Below are 21,886 nucleotides of genomic sequence, written 5' to 3' on the forward strand. Positions count from 1 at the left end.
TTAGTTAGGGATCACACCAGAGAACGTAGCCCTTAAAGGCAAGAGAAACCGTTGTCTTTAACAAACTTAAAAATGCAGGATGTTCATACTGTCCCACGAGGTTTCTGCAGAAGGGAACATATGGATGCAACATGGCTTAATTTTCCTTACAAGATGGTACTAGTTAATCTATTAAAGTGTTCCTTGTTAGTAAGGCTCAGCAAATTTTTTTCATCACAGTTGCTTCCTCCTGGATCAGTAAAGTGATAAATAAAGATGCTTTCTGCTTTGTAAACAGAGGGTTTGTTTGGCTTTTTGCAGACCAAAACCTGAAGTGATCCTCCATTTTTGAGCAGCAAAATGAAAGATTTAAAACATTCCAATGCCAGACTGTTTCTTCACCCGTCATTTGTTTTCAGATCTTGCCTCTCAACTTCACACACTGATTCAATGTTTTCTATTTCAAGATGTGGGATAAAGTGTAGAAATAATAGCATCAATTTTGAAAAAAATCCAAACTATATAGGTCTCTGGTAGCCTCTTCCTCTAACACTGTCAGAAGTTCTGGTGAAATCAACATATTTGACTGAACAAACTTGGCCACAAGTGATAGCGCACGTCCTGAAGCAATTAGACACCGAAAGACTTGGATCTCTTTTCACGCTGACGCTAGTTGTGAATGGTCTTCAGAGATATTCTCTTCACCGCTTTTGTTTCCCACTTCCAAACGTTTTCCAGCTTCTTCGGAAATTGTTGCTGTTGTTGCTGTCTGACATGACAACACACGCACGCTTGACTGGAACAACCCTGTAGATCAACTGGCGATGCCATAAAATTGCAGGTGCTCAAAGGGAAAAAACGGGTGAGATGTGGTCATTTAACCCAATTATATTCAGAGTCAGTGATTGACTTTCAATGCTCAGCTCTGAGTTAATGTTGCTACTTCACTACAGATGTATTTCAAGTGACCCACAAACCAGGAAGTGAAGTAGACAGTTTTACCACCTTACAAAATTTCTGCAAATTAAGTCCAGGTTAGGTCATTTTTAATGCTATTGTATATTACATGCAGAACAGCATGGATCATCTTTGTCTGGCTGTGCTGCATAGTTCATTTGTCTAACAATTTCCGCAAAGAGCTCATCCACCATTGTTTTACTTTTAGCAGAGGTCTCCATAAAGGGGCAGCCCCATTCTTCAGCTAAGGCTCTGCCTTCACTCGATGATACTTCTCTTTCACTTTCCAGGTCCACTTTATTACCAACCAGAATTACTGGCACCTTCTCATACCTACAGTTTTAAAAACAAAACAAAAACAACAGCAATAATTATATTTAAAAAATGGCAACATTCCAAATGTAAACATCTATTTGCAAACAGCATAGACCCAACAGGAAAGAGACATCTGGATGATCTTAAAATTTTATGTTGAAAAAATACTTTGCATGTTTCACATTCTAACAATTTGTTGCACATCTCTTTCCCCCTAGAGCTTTCTTAAGAGTTCTAGGGAATGCTTCCTCCTCTGAATTTTCGTTCCCACCAGGAAATCTGCCAGGAACACTTCCACACTACAAAACCAAGGAATGTAACAATATTTTCTATGATGGCGATCTTAGGGTGTAAGAACAGGATGCATGTCCAGCCCTCCTTTCAACGTTACATCCTTCTTCTCCCTGAACAGGTATCACGTTGGATTTCCTGCTTGTGATAAGGATGCATCACTCTCCCTTTCGAGGGTACATTTATCTTTGGTTAATATATACAGGACTCTCAGATTAGCAATAAAAGGGAGAAAACCAAAGAGCCAGGAAATATGTTTGAAATTTCACGAATCGTAGCCCACTTTAAGTACCATATACACACAAAGTACTGTTATATAAAAACATGTATTAGCTAATAGAGAATATATAGCTCTCCCTTGCAGCACTCACATCATTATGCCAGTTAAACAAGCTGAAAAAGAAAAAAAGTTCCAGGCAATACTATCACAGTTCTGCTTCATAATCAACTTGGACAGCACAAGAGATCATACAAGCTTTAAAGGCATTTATTACTTTGCACCTCCTTGTGATGGAATGATTGCCAAATTTTTTTATAATTAAAATGCCTGCCTTAGTGGCTTTTTTTCCATCCTCACGTGCACAAACCCTCCTTCAGACATGGAACTAAATCAGTGTTCAGTCAGGTTTTAAATTTACATACTTGTCATAGCAAAGAAGGAAACACTGGGCTTATTTCCAAAATACCCTTACAAGGGCTTTCTCACAAAAGCAACAAGGACTGAGAGAAAAAACTGATTATGGATTTTAGCACTTAAACTAAACGAAGATCTAAGAGAAACAAGATGGTTCCCTCTTAATTTAAACCTGATTTCCTACTTTGTATTAGTTTAGTAGTACTGCTTTGAGTCAAATCACCCCAGTAAGACTGAGCTGTGGACAGACAACTGTCATAGCTGACACCTGCAGCAGTTGAAGCTACCACTGTCCTTAAGCCACTTATTACTCCTTCCTCATCCCTCCCACCTGCCCTCCCTGCCTCCCAGGCAGGGCAGGAGAGCAGAGCTGGTTGAGGGAAACATCTACCAGCCATGTTTCAACTCAGCTGTCAAGACTCTGCACCGGAACGAGGCATCTGCGTGTTCCTGTCAGTTCTGCTGCAGGGATGATGGGCTCCCACAGAGTTAGAGAGGATAAAAGGGCAGTAACTTCTCAAACCACCTCAGCAACTCCTACACCACCACAGCAGTATCAAAAACTGGTCCAACTATGTCCCAAGATGCAATGAAATTCTAAATTCATTATGTCTCTCTGCTAACTATGGCAATGTCACTTAATCCACAGTCTAGGACTGTGGTCAATAATGGTGGAAAATTCCCCTCACTTTCATCATTTATCCTCTCCTTGTTTACCATCTGAACAGACACAATCCATTTCTTACTCCATGGATATACAGTATTTAGCACAATGATACCTTTGGAACTCTTGCAAGAGCTAAGCTGCCATTAATTAAGTACCAAAATACACACAAGCATCTTGAAATCTGTCCTCCCGCGTTTGAACACATGATAGCATAGTCTTTAATTACATAAGACGGATGGCATTCAACAGATAAGACAGCAATTTCTTTTTATCTTTATTGTTCAGATGCGTGTGTCCTATTTTATTTCCTGTACAGCATTAAAAACCCTTCAATGAAAGTGGAATCAGGTACACCTTCACTGTATTTCTTAATATCTGAGGGCCACAAACTTCCCCCCACAAGCTCCTCCAGGTATTCTGCCTCTTCTCAATTTTACCAGTGGGAAAAATTGAGAAATTCAAAGCAGCCACTTGAGAAACATTCAGTGAAGAAGCACGAGCCAGAATTAAAACACACAAGATCACTTCTCATTCTGCAAGATCACTCCGATTTGTTGAAAAACATATGAGGAAAAAACTCCCACACTTGTTGCAGATTTATAGCCAGTTCCACTGAAATATTCAAGTGCTTAAAAAGGTTTAGAAACTCTAGAAAAACTCAGTAACTAAGTATCTGACAATCCGTTTACTATGAATACTTAGCACCCGGGAAATGAAGTGGTGGAAACAGTGAAGTTTTGTACTGCAGAACAGAAAGAAGAACTGATGAGCTGACAGGCTAGATGTGAACAGTCTAATTTATTTGCACAGGACCATCTAGGAGCTATTTGGTGGAACAGATAGAAGCACTTTTCTGTCTGTATTGCTTTTCCCTGCTTTTGCCTCTTGCATTTACCTTATTCACTACCTACGTTCACTACTTAAAGTGAATAAGGCTATTGACTGTAGGATTCTTATCTCATTTTATAATCCAGATTCATTCAATAACCACTTAACAACATTAAATTGTGTAAGAAAGTGTTTCTGCAAAACTCTCATTATGTCATCTTATCAAATACCTCCTCATAGGGCAAAAATAAAGTTACTCTAGCAAAATACATCCGTGTATTACCTAAATTTTGAATAGTCAACTTTACAAAAAAAATACTTTTAATATACATATGTCCTGTGGGACAAATTTTATATTTATCTACATTTACATAAAACATATATACCTATGCCTGCTTATAATATATATAGAAACTGTCTATAATATATACACACACATATGAAGAGAGAGTCATGCAATTTGTCTTTCTACATAGAAAAGTCAGTATCCATTATCTAGAATAATAGAGGTTGGAATATGGCAAATAATGGGAAAACAGTCCATGGACACTGAGTGGAAGACCAGCTCCAGGTGGGCTTACGAGCTCTGGTTCAGTATCAGTCCTGCCAGATCCAAGCTGAGTATGGGAGAGCCAGACCACACGTATGTGTACTGTATTCTCCAAATACCAAGATGATGATGGATGGACTGTTTGTTGGACAGTGCCATACATGAACAAAAAGGTCTTTGCAGAAACTATGTGGTTCCACGTAGTGGTTCCAGCCTCTGCTTGTCTGCAGAGTCCCTAAGGGTCTCCACACTGTACTTCCCAGCTTTTGAGTTCCAGTAACCCACTGTGGAAAACCCTAGCTCTCGACTAAATCAAGCTCTACAAGCTCTGAAGTTCAAGCTGGCTCTCCACCCTGTACCTCCCAACACCATCAGAATTTCCAGCTTCACTTTCTGATGAGTACAAAGGAGATCCCTGGCTCAACACTCTCTTTACCATGGCTGCTGATGTTGCCAGAGGTGACTTCTGCCTACCCCTGGAGGCTCCACTCGCTATTTGCAGGGCTTTGGACTGGCCAGATGTTGGCATGCCCACAGCTGAGGTGACTTCTCAGATGTGGCGGAATTACATGATTCTAATGAAATTTGAAGGAAAGAAGAACATCTCTTCCTCACAGGCTTTTCACCCTGTTAAATTTCAGTGACCCAAGAAGAAAATAGCTTCTTTGCAAAGGAAAAAAAGAGAGAGCTGCATTGCAATGCCCAAGCAGCGATGCAGAACCCTTCCATACAACCACAGAAATCAAACCCAGGAATTCACAAATCCTTCCAAAAGCTTCAAGTAGGATCTAACCTACTCACAAATCCTTTTAGCAGAGCAGAAGATAAAACCCCACCACCTCTACCAGAGCCCTGGAAAGCCAGACTGCTGCTGCCATGGCAGGATGCGTGAGGGCAGCTCAGCGCACTGTGAGAGCTGCACAGAGATCTTGCCTTTCAGTGCAGCCCATCTCCCCTGCCTGTCCCCTTAGTGCTGAAAGCAGCACAGTTCTACTTCTCATTCCCGAAGCAGGAAAATCCAATTTTCTCAGGACTGCTGAAAAGTTTTGAGCACAGCTGATCATTCCTTAATGAAAAGCATGAGGGCCACCTGAAAATAAGAACCGCTGCCAGTTTCCTCTGTATCAGTGCAGCACAGTATGTATTCTAGGGCAAGCATCACAGCAGAGCCTGTAAGAAATATACTCAAATGCAGCACGGGAAGGCTTGACTTTTCAAGACCTCTTCAGGAACATATTTTTGCAAGACCAATTACACGTGTTCGCAGAACACGTTTAAAGAACAAGGTACTTCACCGTGTTTAAATGATCTCACAATCTTAGGCTACAATAGGACTATACAGAGCAGTGGGAACTCCTGAAGAGATGATACGACTGTAGTCATTTATAGCCCCATGAAAGACACTGGTGCATAGTCAAATACCATCACATCTAGGATATCACTACTGGCAAGATACAGTCATTGCTCCATAAAAGACAAATCACCATGAATTTCCCAGTCCCAGACAGCTTGATTCAGTGCTTAAAAAACACCCTGTTATCCATCTCTAACAAGGTTCTGGGACAAACAGGCCACAAGAAGTCCCTTGGTTTTCCTGAGGATGGACAACATAGCTATGTAGAATCAATAAATACATGGACTTGAAATGTTTTATGTGGCCCAGCAATGCACCACTAACCACACAGCCTTGCACGCCGCACAACAATAAATAGTTTCTATATTTTATCTTACCTCACATAGCACATACATCATCCACATTTCTGTTTAGGTTAGTATGCATACTTTGAATAACAGTTTAAAACATTTAGAAAGTCTCAAGATGAATGGTATGTACATGATCTTCAGAGATTTTTACCTCCCATTTTCTCTACCTCCAATCTTATTCAAAAAGGGAGAAAAACATGGGCAGTACCTGACACAACATCTGAATCTCTTTTACAAGGTACTTTTCAAATTTCTCTTTAGAGCTGTCATTGGACAAAGATAAACACAAAGATGACATTCAGTGAAAATAATAAAGATGAATAAAAAAAAAAAGCAAGAATTGAAAAAAATTTATGTCCACCAAGGCTAATAAACTGACCTGACTCCTTTAAACAGTGCTAGAGATTGCCCAATACCCCTAAACTGAGGGGGGGATGAGAAGAGCTAGACCAGTACAGGAGAAGACATTAGGAAGTTCAAAAGGGTTCCTGCTTTCTTATTTCACATTCTGGAAATGTTGCATCTTTTCAAAGATTTTTTTTTTTGCCTAAGCTTTGTATCAGAGCCAAACATGTTCAACCAAAACGCAGTAACTTTCTGTGTAACAAAAACAAATTAAGAGAAAAGACTATTTCTTATAACTAGCCTAAGTCCTGTTGAAAGGATCATCTTTCATGGAAAGATGTATGATTTATAGCTTAACATGTTAAATACTGGGACCACTGAAATGTGAAAGATATCTTCACCTTTATTACCTTCTTCTACATGCAGGGTTTCTCCCCCCCCCCCCCCCCCTTTTTTTTTTAAACGTATTTCTGGCACTTTTGCAAGTGTTTCAAAAAGTTATTTAAGGGATAAAGATATTAGGGACAATGATGATGCAAATAAGATCAGAAAAACAATTATTCTTCATTTTAGACTTAAAAAAAAACTTTGTGGTAAGAACCCCACCAAAATACAGAGTAGAATAATTCCAGGCAATACGAAATAAAGTATCAAAACCAACAGTCAAATCTATTAGATTGTTTACCAATTCATACATAAATATTACTAAACATTATTTTGTAACGTAATTTGCAAAATTTGATTGCCTATAGTAAAATCTGTCATAACTTAACGTTTCCTCATCTAGAGAAAGAACATATTCCAAATCTAACTATTAAGACCTTTTCCTATCCTTTTCACACAATTCCTTGGAAGTTTAATGCAGAATCCTCAATAATTAAAACTTACATCAACTTCAGAGGATAAGAAAAGATACACAGTGCTCCCTAGTCTGATTCTGAGCCTCTCAAACACCAGGACAAGAGGAAGCAAGACCACAGAATTGTCAAGGGGAAAACAAACAATCTTAATCCTTTGTTGAAAGCTTCCAATTCTTGAACCAAAGCAGGAGGAAAAATATGTACGTACTTCTAAAGTAATTACCACCTTGTCTTAAGAAATTTAAGTAGAGAGGACATTTCACTTTTTCTGAACCCTGATTCCTTATATTTTGTATAGCATTATGAGTTAAATTAACAGCAGGGCCTCAGTCTGCAGAGCTATATCTTTTGCCATGGAGTCCTGCAATTATACAGCAATGAGGATGTGCCTATACCCGTACACATGTATAGAATGTATCAGTAGGTAGATATGTAAATCTAAAAATAAGCAAGTTTCTGCTCAGTTTGAGTACTTTACTCTCCAATGAAAATTATTACAGCTCTAGGGTAAATCCATACAGAACAACTGTAAACCCCACCATTCTGATGCAAACAAGTCATTCCAGTTTACCAATTAATTGCATTTAATATTCAGTTTTGTAAGCTATATTGTGTAAGGATTTAATTACTTAAGCAACAACTCCCAACTAAAAAAAGAGTCTTAAAATAATTTTTATAAATGAGTAGGTGTTAAAGAGCTTATTGGAAGTCCCACTGCAATTAGGTGGCTGAGTCATGAATTATTTTGCTATAAAGAACAGTGTATGGCCTAATTGCAGGACTAGGGATCTAACATTTTGTTCTAGGCTTTGACATGAACTCCTTATATAGCCTTTGGGAAACAAACTCTTCAGATGGATAGACTGAGGTATACAAAGTCAGGATAATTGTACTTACTCATCAGACAGCAAATTAAATAACTGTAAAACAACTCAAAAATAATATTAGAATAATAAATAACCACCACACCATATCACTTTTGAGGAGGCTTCAGAAACTTTGTTCTTGTACATGAAACTTTCTGGAAATAATCACCTCAACTTAAATAAAATACTTTAAAGCCAATCCAGTTCTGTGGTTGTTACAGTCAGCTTACACTTTCCAGCTTGATTACAAGGTCTAGAAGAAGTCTCAACCAGTGCCAGTTCTGCTGAAATTGTTTGGCAGGCTCACCTTTGGTGCTGTGCTTGTAAGTAATTAGAGGGAATAGTTCTCTTCCAAGCAAAAGCCCAAGAAACAACAACAAAACCCAATCTAATGAAGCACTATATATATTTGCTTCCCAACTGTTACTATAAGCACTTTTCAACCAAAGCACTTGAACACATTATTTCCAGGCAGCTTACAGCTGAGAACTTCCAAGGGACAAGAATGGCAGATGGTACTATCCGATACACATATTCAAAGGCTATCTAGTAAACCTACATTCCTTTGCTGCAACAGAGGCAACAGGATGATGCACATCATTTCTGCATGAAGGACGCCAAAGAACTTTCCAGGTTATTTCCAATCACTTCAGAGAGAAATTCTCATCTGTTGAGGATTTGCTGCATCTAAGATCTTGTGGGGCAACTAGAAAAACGATAAGCTCCTTCCACATGTTCAGCCTGGTTCTGCAAGTCCCTGCAGATAAAGCCTATCTTCAGCTCTGTCACCTGCTGAAATGGTAAACCAGCAAGTATATCTGAAAATTCAATGGCCTGCCAAGCTGCCCTATGGGAGAAGAGTTTATTATTCACTAAAGGCAAGTTCTAAAGAAAAATCCCTGACCATCAAGATCTTAGGTAGACCTTTTCTCAGCACATTTGCAGAACTCCATAAATGCTTAAGCTATGTCCAATGATGTTATTTCCCCTTGCAGTAAGGCTCTGGCATAGGAAGCGAGAGGCAAACAGCACTTTGAGTGCTGGGGATGACAACAAGGAGCCTATGACAGGAGCAACAGTAGTTCTCATCCACTGCCTTTTCCGGTGCTCAAAAGCCTTTGCAAACAAGGTTAGCATTCACCTAACAGGACACCTCTTCCTAGATACGAATTGCAATGAGAGATACCAACACCGAAGCCTATTATCAAGCCTAAAAAGACTAAGAGATACATAACATCTACCTGCTTATAGCAGCAGGTTTGCTGTGAGTGTATTCAAAAATATTTTAATCCTTGAGTTCCCTCTCTACGCCAATCAAAATCCGCATCTTACACAATCATCGACATTGCCTCATTGAAATCCTGAAGTTCTGGCCACATTTAGCAATCTAGGAAACACTGGAAATTTCAAGTAAGAATTTTCTATTCCTTAGAAGAGTTTAAGCAGCAATAACAACGAATTTCAATTATATATAAAACGCAAGGCAAGTGTTTTACCTGACTTTTTACATCAACTTTTCCCACTTTTTCCTGACTAATTCTCCTGTTTCTAAAAGCAACAGGAAGAATCAGAATGTCCTACAAATGTGAGATTCTCACAGGTGCATCAATTTCATTTAGTTGCTGTCTCTATACTTAGTTTGCATTGAAAGAAGTCTAGTTGCCCATAAAACTATGAACAGATTATGAGGCACAGTATGGTTGCTTAAGCACAAAATTCTTGGTCAAAATTTCTAGACTCTAAAGCAAAGTATCCAATTTTTCAAAACTGGCAATTTTTGAAAAATTAGCAAGTAGAAATTTTCAAACATAGCTGTAGGAATGGCTCAACATATTGAAAATTAGGGCTCATATTTAAGTATTTAAACTCTGGGTCCATAATTAAAAATTATACTTAATGAACATATTAGTTTTCTGACCTTAAATATTTTTTTAAGCCATATGTCATGCTAATATATTAATATTTATTCCAATATAATGAGCATGACTGGATATGTCAAGGTTTTCAGCACCTAACAAATGTACAACATGTGGAAGATACCAAAATTGAAGAGACTACCATCTATCTTTTTTTTTTTTAAGATTTTAAAATGCACCTAAGACTATTATTTGAAATGACCAGGTTTTTTTAGACATAACCACTTATAATTACAATTTACCCTCTGATACCTTGCAAAAAACACATTAAACATCAAGCAAGATGAGTGCTGGCACACGATTGAAGAGATGTGGGTTCAGTTCCATACCCTGTTTCAGGCTTCCTGTGTGATTTCTAGCAAGTCCCTTGAACTCTGTACTTCTCCATCTGAAGAAAACAACAGTCATCAGGTTTAACCTCCGAATGCCTATGGCACGTAAACACTTCTGATGTCTTCTATCCTTAGCAATGGAGGCAACCTGAACATCTTGAAGGACACATTAGCAGTTTTGCTCGCTCTTCAGGAGAAAGACATTCCACATTCCAGCTATTCTCAGCAGTAGGCTACGTAACACCACAAATCGCTGGGTTTTCTTTACAAATATTGAGAAGAGATATATTGGGGCAGACTCTGTGCCAACATCAAGCTTGCCAGCAGAAAGAATAAAGCTATTGGATTAGGCGTGCCTAAGACCAGAAGCAAGAACACCAGCATGTGGGACAAAGCCAAGGTTGTTGCCTCACTTCAATTCCACTGGCTTGAGCAGAAACTGTAAGGGCTCACAATATCTTAAATCCTATGCTGACACTGAGGGATTTTTCCCCCTCCTTTCTTTCTCCATTAAAAAAAAAACAAAACCAAAACCAAGCAAACCAAACCAAAAAACTTCTACAAGGCCAAAACCCCTGCCTATTCTGATGATGTGGTATTGAATATGTCCCTTAGCAAATATAATGAAAAATGCAGATGTCTACTGAAAGCAATATAAGCCTCTTGCACATCATACAGCAAGTCTACAGATTCTAGCTGTTTTGTATTTTTAATTTATTATATTGCTGTGTTCAAAGAACTTAACAGTGACCCTAACATGCATTACCATTTATCTATCAATACATGCTTTGTCATGAGAAATTTCTCAGAAGCTTATCTCTTGACATGCAAACTTTTAGATGAATTACTGTAATGTTTTAAAATACACTGTAAACCTACTGCACAAGGAAGCATTGACAAAGGTAGGAGAGAAGGAAAGTGACCAAACAGATTTGTACCTATTCAGGTGTATCAAATTTTATGCCTGTAGCCGAGTTAAAGAAAAATCTTTGAGACATATATTGATAATATTCCTCTTTGAAAAGCTGAAGCATCATCCAGCCCTTCTACAAAGCACAGAATCTGGAAAGTAATTTATGAGGACAACAGTAGTGGTCAATGTTGATATCTAAAGCTTCAGTTTCTCCTTCTGCCTACAACTCTTCCCTTTGCCATTCTCCAGTCCATAATTAGGGTTGAGCACGTCACAGTTCTTTTCACAACTAGAGCACTGACAGGGTCTCTTTCCCACAAACAATTCAGATAGAACTTAATCATTATTTAGATTTCTAACTCGTTACAGACTTTAAATCACAGAACCACTGGGGTAGGAAGAGACCCCAGGAGGTTACTAGTCCAACCCCCTGCTCAGAGCAAGGTCAGCCAGGAAATCTCAATCAGTTTGGGGCTATGTACAGTTCAGTCCTCAAAGCCTCCAAGGACAGACCTTCCACAACCTCTTTGGGAATTTGTCCCAGCATTTAATTAACTTTGCCACAGAATTCAAAACTTACTGGCAGGTAATGGAGGAAGATGAGACAAGCAGACAGCTGAGTTGCATAAAGCTTGTTTCCATAGAAAATGGACTGACAAACATGCCAAAGCTATACAATTATTTATAGCTATTCGTTTATGTAGAGGAACTGATAATCATACCTACAGGACTCCAGATTGACATCTATCCCAGCATTATGAAAGCACAGTGAATTAACCAGATTTTATAGAATTAACTAAGGCTCAGGCGTAAGTTAATGACAACTCCAATCTTTTTATCCTTGTTTATTTAAACTAGAGAAAGAGAAAGATTTCAGTGGCTTCACAAAGTAAAAACTTTGGGTAGCAAAAATAGACGAATGCATATGCATTTTAAAAGGGCTGGAAGACTACAGTCCTGTAAGGTATTATTTCACTTTTCAAAGTGAACACATTCTTATATTCCTTTAACCAAATTATAATCACTGATAAAAATCCCACTGCAAAACTTATTTAAACTATTCTAATAGGATTTTCTCTAGCTCATTAAAATTACACTTTTACAGTCTTCAAGAATAGGCCTAACAATTAATTCAAAACCTTCTTAGCAGCATCACCTGCTTCCAAAGGATTAGAGTTCAGGAATGATGGTGTTGTGCCGTCCAGTCAGAACTACACAAAAAGCAACAGCTTCTCCTCCATGTCAAGGTAAGAGCCTTCTGAATCCAACAAGTCAGAGCTGCTGACTTTCAGCGCTACCCAGATGTAGCTTCTGAAAAGAAATGCAACAAATGCAAGCCTGGATCACAAAATTCACCTCTGACAATTTGACTGCCACTCTCTGGTCTGTAGAATTGAACATTACGTATGGATATGAACTGCATTTCCATAATGGTTGTTATTTATTTAGTTTTTAAAGAATTTGACCTTTTGCAATAAGCCTAGCTTCAGGACACTTAATACTCAATAAAAAGTAAAATAAAAATAATGGGATTGACAGGCAAACAACCTGGCATAAATTTCTGCTCTCTCATCAATCCCTGTGTAGAACCAAAGGCAGAGAGATACCAGAGTTTATCTGATATTGCATAGCCTGAAGAGAATTTGTGTGTCTAGTATGAAGCAGAGACTTCTTTGTTGCCCTAGTAACCAAAGAATACAGCTTAGTGTCCTTCAAGCTAATGAAAATATCCCACAATGCTTATAAGAAAACTTTGCAAAAAATGCTCTGTTGAGACAGATTTTCCTCACAATGGTACGATCAGGTTACAACTCTGGGTATTTTTCAGAGGATAGACAATGTTACAGAAACCCTAAGCAGTGGCCACGCTTCTATAGTGAACCAATTTAGCAGAAAACAGTGCAAGTTCTATCACCTTCTCTTTTACTTCAGAAGCAGTATTATGACTTCATATCCTTTTGGCTATAGTCAAGCTCTCTTTTACCAAAATAAAATTTGTTACCAACAAAGAAAAACCAGACTTGAATCCAAAAGCCTTGACTAGTTTCATTAGCAGATGCTGTGAAAGCCTCTTCACTCCTGAGTTTCTACCAGAAGATTTGACTTCTAACTCAGGGAAGAAAAACATTTTGCTGTGACATCAGAAAGTTGGTGGCCCTTATCTTACAGAATAACTTATTTAATTACTATAATCTCAGTTCAAATAATTGGAATGTTTGAATGAACAGAGCACCAAAAAGGCTTTCTTCTCCACAGTTTTCAAAAGTGACCTCCATCTTTAACAACTCAACTTCATAACTCTAGAAGTTTGATTCAAAAAGAGCACATCAGCTAGTTCAGTGAAACCATTTGCACATCTAAATATGAATATACAAAAATAAGAGCTTCCAAAGTCATGTAGGGTTTTTTTGTTTGTTTTGTTATTTGGTTTTGGGTTTTTTTAAAAATACGTTTTGGTTCAAATATAAAATACTGCCTCCCAGCATACTACCTCTATGCAGAGAATATAAAAGTATGATTTACTGATAACCTTTTATGTTGAGCATAAACTTCAGAAGTAATTTTCTTAGGAACATTTTTCATTCTTCATACAATAAGACAGGTACCAATTACAGAAAAAGCAGCCAACAGAAGAATTCATTTTAAATCATCATCCTGAATATACTGGAAGACTTGAAAATAAAGTTTATCCATTCTAGTATCCACAACTTTGCTAGTAAGAACTTGTGTATAAAATGACATCATCAGATATAGGGTGTCTAGTACATAAAACAGTAAAATATAAACATTTTATTATTCCTCATGTGTGTGTACATATCTCAAATCTAATACTTGAGTAACTATTAAAATGAAGCCAGCTAGAATGAAGAGCTGACATACAGTCATCTCAGAAGTTGAGCTATTTATACTTTAACTACTGTATCAATGTTAATTTCTTTGGGTCTGCTCTAGGTTAAAAAAAAGCTCCCTTTTCCCAGAAGGGTTTTACTAACCTGTCTGACAGCCATTTAATTGTCTATGAAGACACTGTGGCACTTAATCACCTTGAAGACCATTTTGTCTTGCACACGTTAACCCTATCAGCTATTAGGCCATGCCTGCACCAGCAAGGTTAGCCTCTGGGACTCCATCACCATGCAGCTGCCCACACCGCTGCATCTCCGGGGCTTTAGGCACCTGGCTGCTTTGGTTGATGTCAAAGCTGTGTCAGCAGGCATCAACCTCGAGGTTGCACCAGAAGCAGGTGCACCAGGGTCATAGCGCAAAGCTCCTGGCTGGCAGCATCCCTAAGGCACCAGAGCGCCTGTGTGCCAGCATTTTGTCGGTGGCTGTGTGCTGGCTGATGGCCTGTGTCACCCAAAGATACAGTTTCTTAGCCAAACTGATAGAAAGGATGGGCTTTGCTAGCTAATAGAAAAAGCAAGGTGTGCATGTGTGAGGTAGAGAGAAAAAGAATGAAAACCTTCACAGCAAGGGGCTATGCTTCTTGCTGACATTTTTTTTTTTTTTCCCAGAGGGAGAGAAAACAAACAAGCCAGGCCAACCTAAATAATTTCTTTAAAACGTAGCGAATTCCCACATGGGACCCCACATTTAATATTGCTTAAACTAGGTAGGAAAAACAATGCGGCTTTACATTCACTTAACCAAACTTGTTCAGAGAGTAACTTACCGTCAAAATTTTCATATGCAGACAAAGCCTATTTTAAACTGTTTTAACTAGAAGACGACTGCAGGACCTGGTGAAATCCACATATTTTTTTTTTGTCCTGGTTCCGGACCCCCATAGGTAGAAGACTGAAAAACCCCTCTGTACATATTTATGTATATACATACATATTTGTGTATATACGTACACTTTAGCTGTCCCTCCTTCTGGGTAAACTTATTTTTAAAGGTAGGTAACAGTCTGTGAAAGATGCTAAACTATAATGTACTTTGTTTTATCCTGAGAAACAAAATATTACCCCAATATTTAAATGTCTGTCACATTCTAGGTACAGAAAGGATGATAATTTGTATATGTAACCCTCAAGAGCAATAGTAATAATAGTAAGAAAAAACATTTGAGAAAGATTTCTTTTAAGAAAGAGACTATATTTAAAGGTACCACACACCCTAGTGTCCATTACACCTTCTTCATTGAATTACTAATTGGTAACTAGAATTTCCTGAAAATACTCCACTAATTATTTTTTCCACATTAAGCTGTCCTATGCAGAAAGGCCATTTCAATTAATATGAAGATGTGTACGGGGGTGTGAAGCCCAGACTGTTCCCAGTCCTTTTAATCTAACCGCACTTCTTGCTGACAGACAGAAAGTCTTTCAAAGGAAGGCGTTTTGATCATCTCTGGGAGTAGAATGTAGACTTCAATTACCTGTCCAATTATCCCAGCTAGGAAGGCAATACAATTGCTTAATTTTAGAGTAATAAGGGACTTCCAAGGTGTGCCTTCTCAGCTTTCACCCAATATTGAGCTTTCCATTGTCCCTCTCTGGCAGATGAAGCTACCATGATGGCAGTCACTATTTTTGAATAAAAACTATCTGGAGGAAAATTCAACATGCACTAAGTTCGGTGATTTCACACCTTTAGGTGATTTGTTTTCTTTTTTGAACATGCTCATCTCAATTTAAAAAAAGCATGCTTTTTTGGTCTATTTCAGCCAAATGCAGTTCACAAGGGTTAGAATAAAATAAAGAAAAAAAAGCAATATCATGCAATAAACAGCAAATCATACCAAGTGACCAAGTTCTTGAGAATCCACGGAAAGAATACAGGGTAACCTTTTTTTTTTTCCCAAAATCCTATTTTCTTTCCTATGTTGAGCCTACAAGGTAGCAATTCATCCCAGAGGTGAAAACTTTGTAAGCACAGGTTTTTCCTCAGTGCATCCATATCAGACCTAGGGATACACCAGTAAACCCTGCAATACATTGTAGGCACTTCACCCTCCTTCCCCCTTCCATATGTTCCAGAGCAATCTGGACCTTTTAAAGTTCAAGTATACTGACCCTAGCTTTCCATATATTTTATTTTCCTTTTCAGAACACAGTTACATTGTAAACTTGAGTACATAAAAACTGAATTATGTGTATTTGTTTAATCAAAGAGTTATGAAAGTAGTAAGAAGCAGCAATCAGGAGAAACCACCCTTCCATCATCAGATCAGACTACCATGATGCTTATCTTTAGCTTCTTATGGTATATTTTTTTAGACAGATAATAGTATTTTGCACATGTCCACTACAGTTTAGTAGTACGACTGAGGGTTCATATTGTCTGCAAGTGCCAGTCACTTCCTTCCCTTGAGAAAGGGCCCCACTTGCAGTTAAAACATTCACCACGTCTTGTCTATAAACCATTATAGTTGCCCAGTAGCTGAACTATGGGCAATTACAAATGTGACTGACAGTATAAAAGGAAAAAAAAAAAGATGGAAAGAACAATAGCTCTAGTCCATCAGAAGGCGGTCCAAGGACTGCATTTGCTCACTCTGGTTCCTGAAAACCACGCTCCCACAGATGCGGAGCAAGTCCAGCAATACTCCAATTATGTGGTCAGTGCAGAATCTGAGGCACAGGGCCTGGTGGCAGCAGGGCTATTTCCACAATAAAACCAGACCTTTTAAGTAAAAACTGGCACTTGGAGTGGTAATAGGAAAAGCACTCCTTGCCAACAGTTGCTGACAGACTCATCTGATGGGTAGCAAGCATCTGACTTTGGTTGCTATGAAATCTGGCTATAGAGAGCACTAGAAATAAAAGGGTTACAAGAGGTTTTACTAAAATCTGCTAGATAGTAAAGAGACTCATCAGAAATTTGCAGCAGCTACATAATGAGACAGTGATACTTTGGTAAGTAACAGAGGTTACTCAATCCCAGATGGAACAACTCTTAATGTATATAGCGCCAGACTAGAGGCAAGACCATTAGAAGATATCCATTCACACAGTCCAGGCAAAACTATCATCTGATCCATAATGTCATCTTTAAAGGCAGAAGAGGATTCTTCAAACCTAATCCCATCAAAACATAGCCACATAAACAGGCAGCCTAGCTTCTCCACAATTTGAATCAAACTTGGGAATATTTGGACTGAGCGAAATTCTAGAATGTGCTGTCATGCCTAAGTTTTCTGTAACATCATCGAGGCTCAAGGAGCAGAAAGCTATTGATTCTTTCACATGGCCAACCTATAACAAGTACTGGAGAAGCAGATGATATGAAGATAGCCTGCTGAGCATCTGCAGCTTCTAATGTTAAGTGAGGCCGCAGACATCCAAACTAGGTGAAACATGGAAGAGATGCCTATGAAGACTAATTAATCAAGTTTCTTCACATTTAACGTTAAAATCTATGAGCTCTCAGCAGGCTATCTTGATATCATCTGCTTCTCCAGTTTCTTCCTAGAAAAGAGTCTGTCATCCCTTAGACAATTATTTTTATGAGGATAGCCACCTAAGCAGATTCTGCACCAAATATAATGCTATAATCAGCAATATAATATAACCTGTGCATTGAACTTTAGATGTCTTCTTTCTCCAAAATAAAAGTACAAGAATTTTATCATTCATAGCATGGGCTTGACAATCAAGTCTGTGGTTTACTCGATATTCTGTACTAACTAGATCCATACAAAGGCATTCCAAATTCACTGCTCAGAACATAATGAATGAAACTAATGTGAAAAAGCAGAGGGTAAAGAAAGGAAAACGTTCTGATAGCAACTATTTCTGGGCCTGAATGCAAAACTGAGGTAGGTAAATACATCGTAATTCCAGAATTTAGGGAGCCATGGCCAAGACACAGCTCAATAAAATTTCTGCCTACCCACTTAATTTCATGACAGGCCACATACATCTAAAGTTTTTGTCAAAACAAGGTAGCTGCCTGAAGGCCTACAGCTGTGCAAGCCCAGTTGAGCCATATATTAGAACCACAACAGGGTCTCGCACCTAAAGCTCTCTTGGGATTTATAGATGAGGCATGCAAGCAGGTAAGTGCCTTGAGAGGCCTAATTCACTAAACATTCCTATGTGAATCTAGGAACACACCAACAGTAAGATACTCAACAAAAACCACAACAGATATCACTTCCACGGACAGCCATGGGAATAAAAGCAAGTAGTGGCAACACAGTTTCTCACATTAAATGTAACAAACAGTACAGGGATTACAGCACTGATCAAGGAGGTGAAAGACCTGCACCATACACCTTCTTTAGTCACAGGAGTCTCACATCTGCTTTTCCCAAAAGACTGCTCTAACCACTAAGCTACAAGGGAGGTTGAGAAAATACTCTTCAATCTTGCTGTTGAAGATGTGCCACTATGAAGGCAAATACAAATACGTGAAGGCAAATTCACAAATCCCGAGGGAATAACAACAGAAAAAGATCAGGTGTACAAGCTGAAGAAAGATCCTAGGAACTGAAACCCAGGGATTTCTCACGACTACTTATTCACTTTAGATTAAGTCACTACAAAAATGCAAAATCAATATCCCATCCAGTGAATGGTCACCAGAAGACTTCCCTAGTCCAGGTGACCACAGGATTTCAGGCAACATCAGTTGTTGCTCCATGGTGACACACTGGCTTCTATTTTTCTGCCATTCTTTTAGAACTTAAGTGTTTTGATCAGTGAAATGGCCTGCCTCCTAAAGGGAGAGATTCTATGTAAATAAGGAGATAGTTCAAGTGGTTTGCTGCAACAGGACCTCAGGTGAAGCAGACTCCTAAAGAACTGACATAGAAAAGAAGTACTAAGCTATTTTGCAAGACCTATTTCTCAATGAAATGCAAGAAGAAAGAAGGCTGACATTGGGGGGGCGAGGAAGGGGAAAGAAAAAAAGAAAACAAACCCAACACATCTCCTCCAGTGCATTGCATGTTCAGAAGATCATGCCAGAATTCCCTGTATCCATTCTGCTTTGGACAGCCTCCTGCATACTTGGTACAAAAACGAAACCAACCTCTCCTACCTCAAAAACCCCACTGTATACTGTATAAAGAACCCAAGCAGAACAAACAGATTTAAGTAGCACTACATCGACCGCCCCACCACCACTCCTCTCCCCAAATCTAACAGCCCACCCAAAGAGATGAAAGAAATGGGAGAATTCATTCCAAATTACTGCTTGGATTTTGATTGTGATTGTGGACCGCAGCACTAACCCAGCAGAAGGTGACTCATGCTTCTCTCTTCCAGGCATTGTAGGGAGTAACCTGCATGTCAGCTACCAAGAATCTAACTGCTTCTGAGACTAGCAGAGCAGATGCCTTCTTTAAGCGGTAAGATGGAGAGCCTGGATTTGATCGGAGACCAAGAAGCACTGAGACTAGTTATATTTATTTTTTTGGGGGTGGGAAGGGTGCGTATAAAAGGCATCTGATAAAATGCTCCAGAGGAAATAGTTCAGTGTGATCATCTTTGGCCCTCCAAATTATTTTCAAAAAGAAATCGAATTCCTGAAATTAAAAAAAAAAAAACAGAACTAAACCACAAAATCACAAAAAAATCAAATATCATTTGACTGGTTTTCAGCAGAATTATTACAGCAGAAGAGGGGCAAATTTTGAACATGGAGATAGAAGATTACTACTAAGAAAGCCCTTTACAACAACAAGTCACTTCGGTAGTAGAAAGTAATCCACAAACTGAAAACATACCTTCTTAAAAACAGTGTACAACTAGCAGTATACAAATAAGGACTGCTGTCATGTAGTTTGAAAAATACACACATCCAGGATTCTGAATCATGGCCAAGTGCAATTAAATGTAAAGCTGGGTGGAAAAAAAAACCCAAACACAATCAACAGATCTTTTTCCTCATTCATTTATAACTTTAGGGGGAAAAGTTATAAACCCCAGACACTTCCTATTTATTGTTTTGTTCTGACAAAAACAACGAGCTTCTAAAATTTAAAAATTAAATTGAAAGCATGGTAAAGAAATTTCAGAAGAAAAGTCTTTCCTCAAGAACTGCCTAATTTATGCATTTCTAGATAGGTTTTATAAGGTTTGTGGCTTTTTCAAAAGAAAAAAGCCTTCCAGTTATTTGCACATTTATAAAATGTTTCCAGTAAGGTTTTGTACAGCAGTTAAAAAGATGTTATAGCAATGTGGGAAACTGCAACTGGCTCTAATCAGATAAAGTAGGTTGATCAGTCCTGGCTTACCCTCTATACTGTAAAATATATTAGGAGTAAGAGAGCAAACAGTACAAACATTCTCTCACCAAAACTTGCTCGTCACAGCAAGCGCACATATAGCCCAGAGGCAACCTATGTGGCTATTTCTTGAAAGCATCCTTCCTTGCAATTAATCAGAAATCCAGGACCAAAGCTCTTCTCCACAACATTCAGAGCAATTCCAAGTTCAGTGTCCTTATCCAATTCATTTCCAGGTCAAATTAAATTGTAGCTGAGTTAATATTCACGTGGGAATCTCAAACACTATTAATCTTTTTGTTAAGGTGGCTACCTGTTAACCAGAACAATAACGGCAAGGCACCAAACCATTCTATAACATAAGAGTTATATTTCATTTTACCCCAGACCCTAAGATACTACATTCTAATATTTTAAAATGCTTTAATGTCTGCCTCATTACCCTGACTTTGAGAAGATAATATTTTAAAAGACGTTAAAGCTCTTCTACATGACGCAAGTGATGTTTCAAAACAAGTTAATCAGCTCTAGAAACACTTACTCTTTTTTTTTTGTCCTTTAACTGATCTTTCACCTAGTCTAGGCCTAATCAAGACAAGAATTAAAATATTGTCACCACTGAATTTTAAAGAGTACAGCACTCACGAATTGAGCTAACCCCATGACATTAACATTGAGAAAGGATAACGTGCTCATATCACACCTTTAATTCTCTTGTCTAGACTAGGATTTAAGACAACACAGCTGCTAAAATGCAACCCGTTGACAAAGAAAGCGTTTGAGTTGCATTCATCATTGCATACTGTACCTAGACTATACTGTATGCCTTAGTGCAGCAAAAACTAAATACTAGTCCTGTATTGGTAACCTCTAGGATAAAAAAAAAAAAACACACACAAAATAAAAACAGACCAGCAGGAAGTTAATTAATAAAAGAATATGAAGAAGCAGATAGCTATAGTTGTTGTTACCTTACCAATCATGTAAATCTTTGTACAAGTCACTACGTGCCAGGATAATTTAGCACTGCAGCCCCAATTGCCTCCCTATTCTCTCTTAAAACGTTATCATCACATACCACCTACACAATTTACAAGGAGCAAAAAAGGAAGGGAAAAAAAAAAAGATGTTTGAGCAACACTTGCAATATTTCAGAAATGAAATAACCAGTAACCCCAGGTTTGTTCTTAGGTGAAAAAAAAAAAAATAGGAGTCTGACACTGAATTATTGAGGGAAAAACTAGAAAAGGAATGGATTAAATGATTTTTGGGTAAGCCACCCACTCAGGCATTTCAAATTTTATTCATCTAAAAAACTTTCAATGTCTGTTTTTGAAATTTCAGTCCAAAAAGTATGCCTGCTAACATAAGAGTTTTAACTAAACATACTGCTACCCAGAATGTTTTATGTATGACCAAAAACCAAAATTTGTTTCTATCCACATACAATCCAACTGAAGAGTAGAGAATCGTGGTTATTTTGAAAGAAAAGACACAAGTTACTGCCAACTGTGTTGGCTATAAAAACAGTATTTAAAGAATTATTGTCCT

At 38.2% G+C, this 21,886-nt stretch overlaps 1 protein-coding gene across 2 annotated transcripts in view; it reads right to left on the reverse strand.

Moving 5' to 3' along the window:
- Window positions 1–1,031: 1,031 nt before the first annotated feature.
- The window catches only part of RAP2A (RAP2A, member of RAS oncogene family), a 28,438-nt gene continuing 7,583 nt past the window's right edge, over window positions 1,032–21,886 (reverse strand). For both annotated transcript variants that reach the window (XM_074160881.1, XM_074160874.1), the window contains one exon: window positions 1,032–1,269. In XM_074160881.1, coding sequence (XP_074016982.1) covers window positions 1,032–1,269 — 238 coding nt within the window. The remainder of the gene's footprint in view (window positions 1,270–21,886) is intronic.

The sequence above is a fragment of the Numenius arquata genome, chromosome 1, assembly GCF_964106895.1.
Source record: "Numenius arquata chromosome 1, bNumArq3.hap1.1, whole genome shotgun sequence".
Lineage (NCBI taxonomy): Eukaryota > Metazoa > Chordata > Aves > Charadriiformes > Scolopacidae > Numenius > Numenius arquata.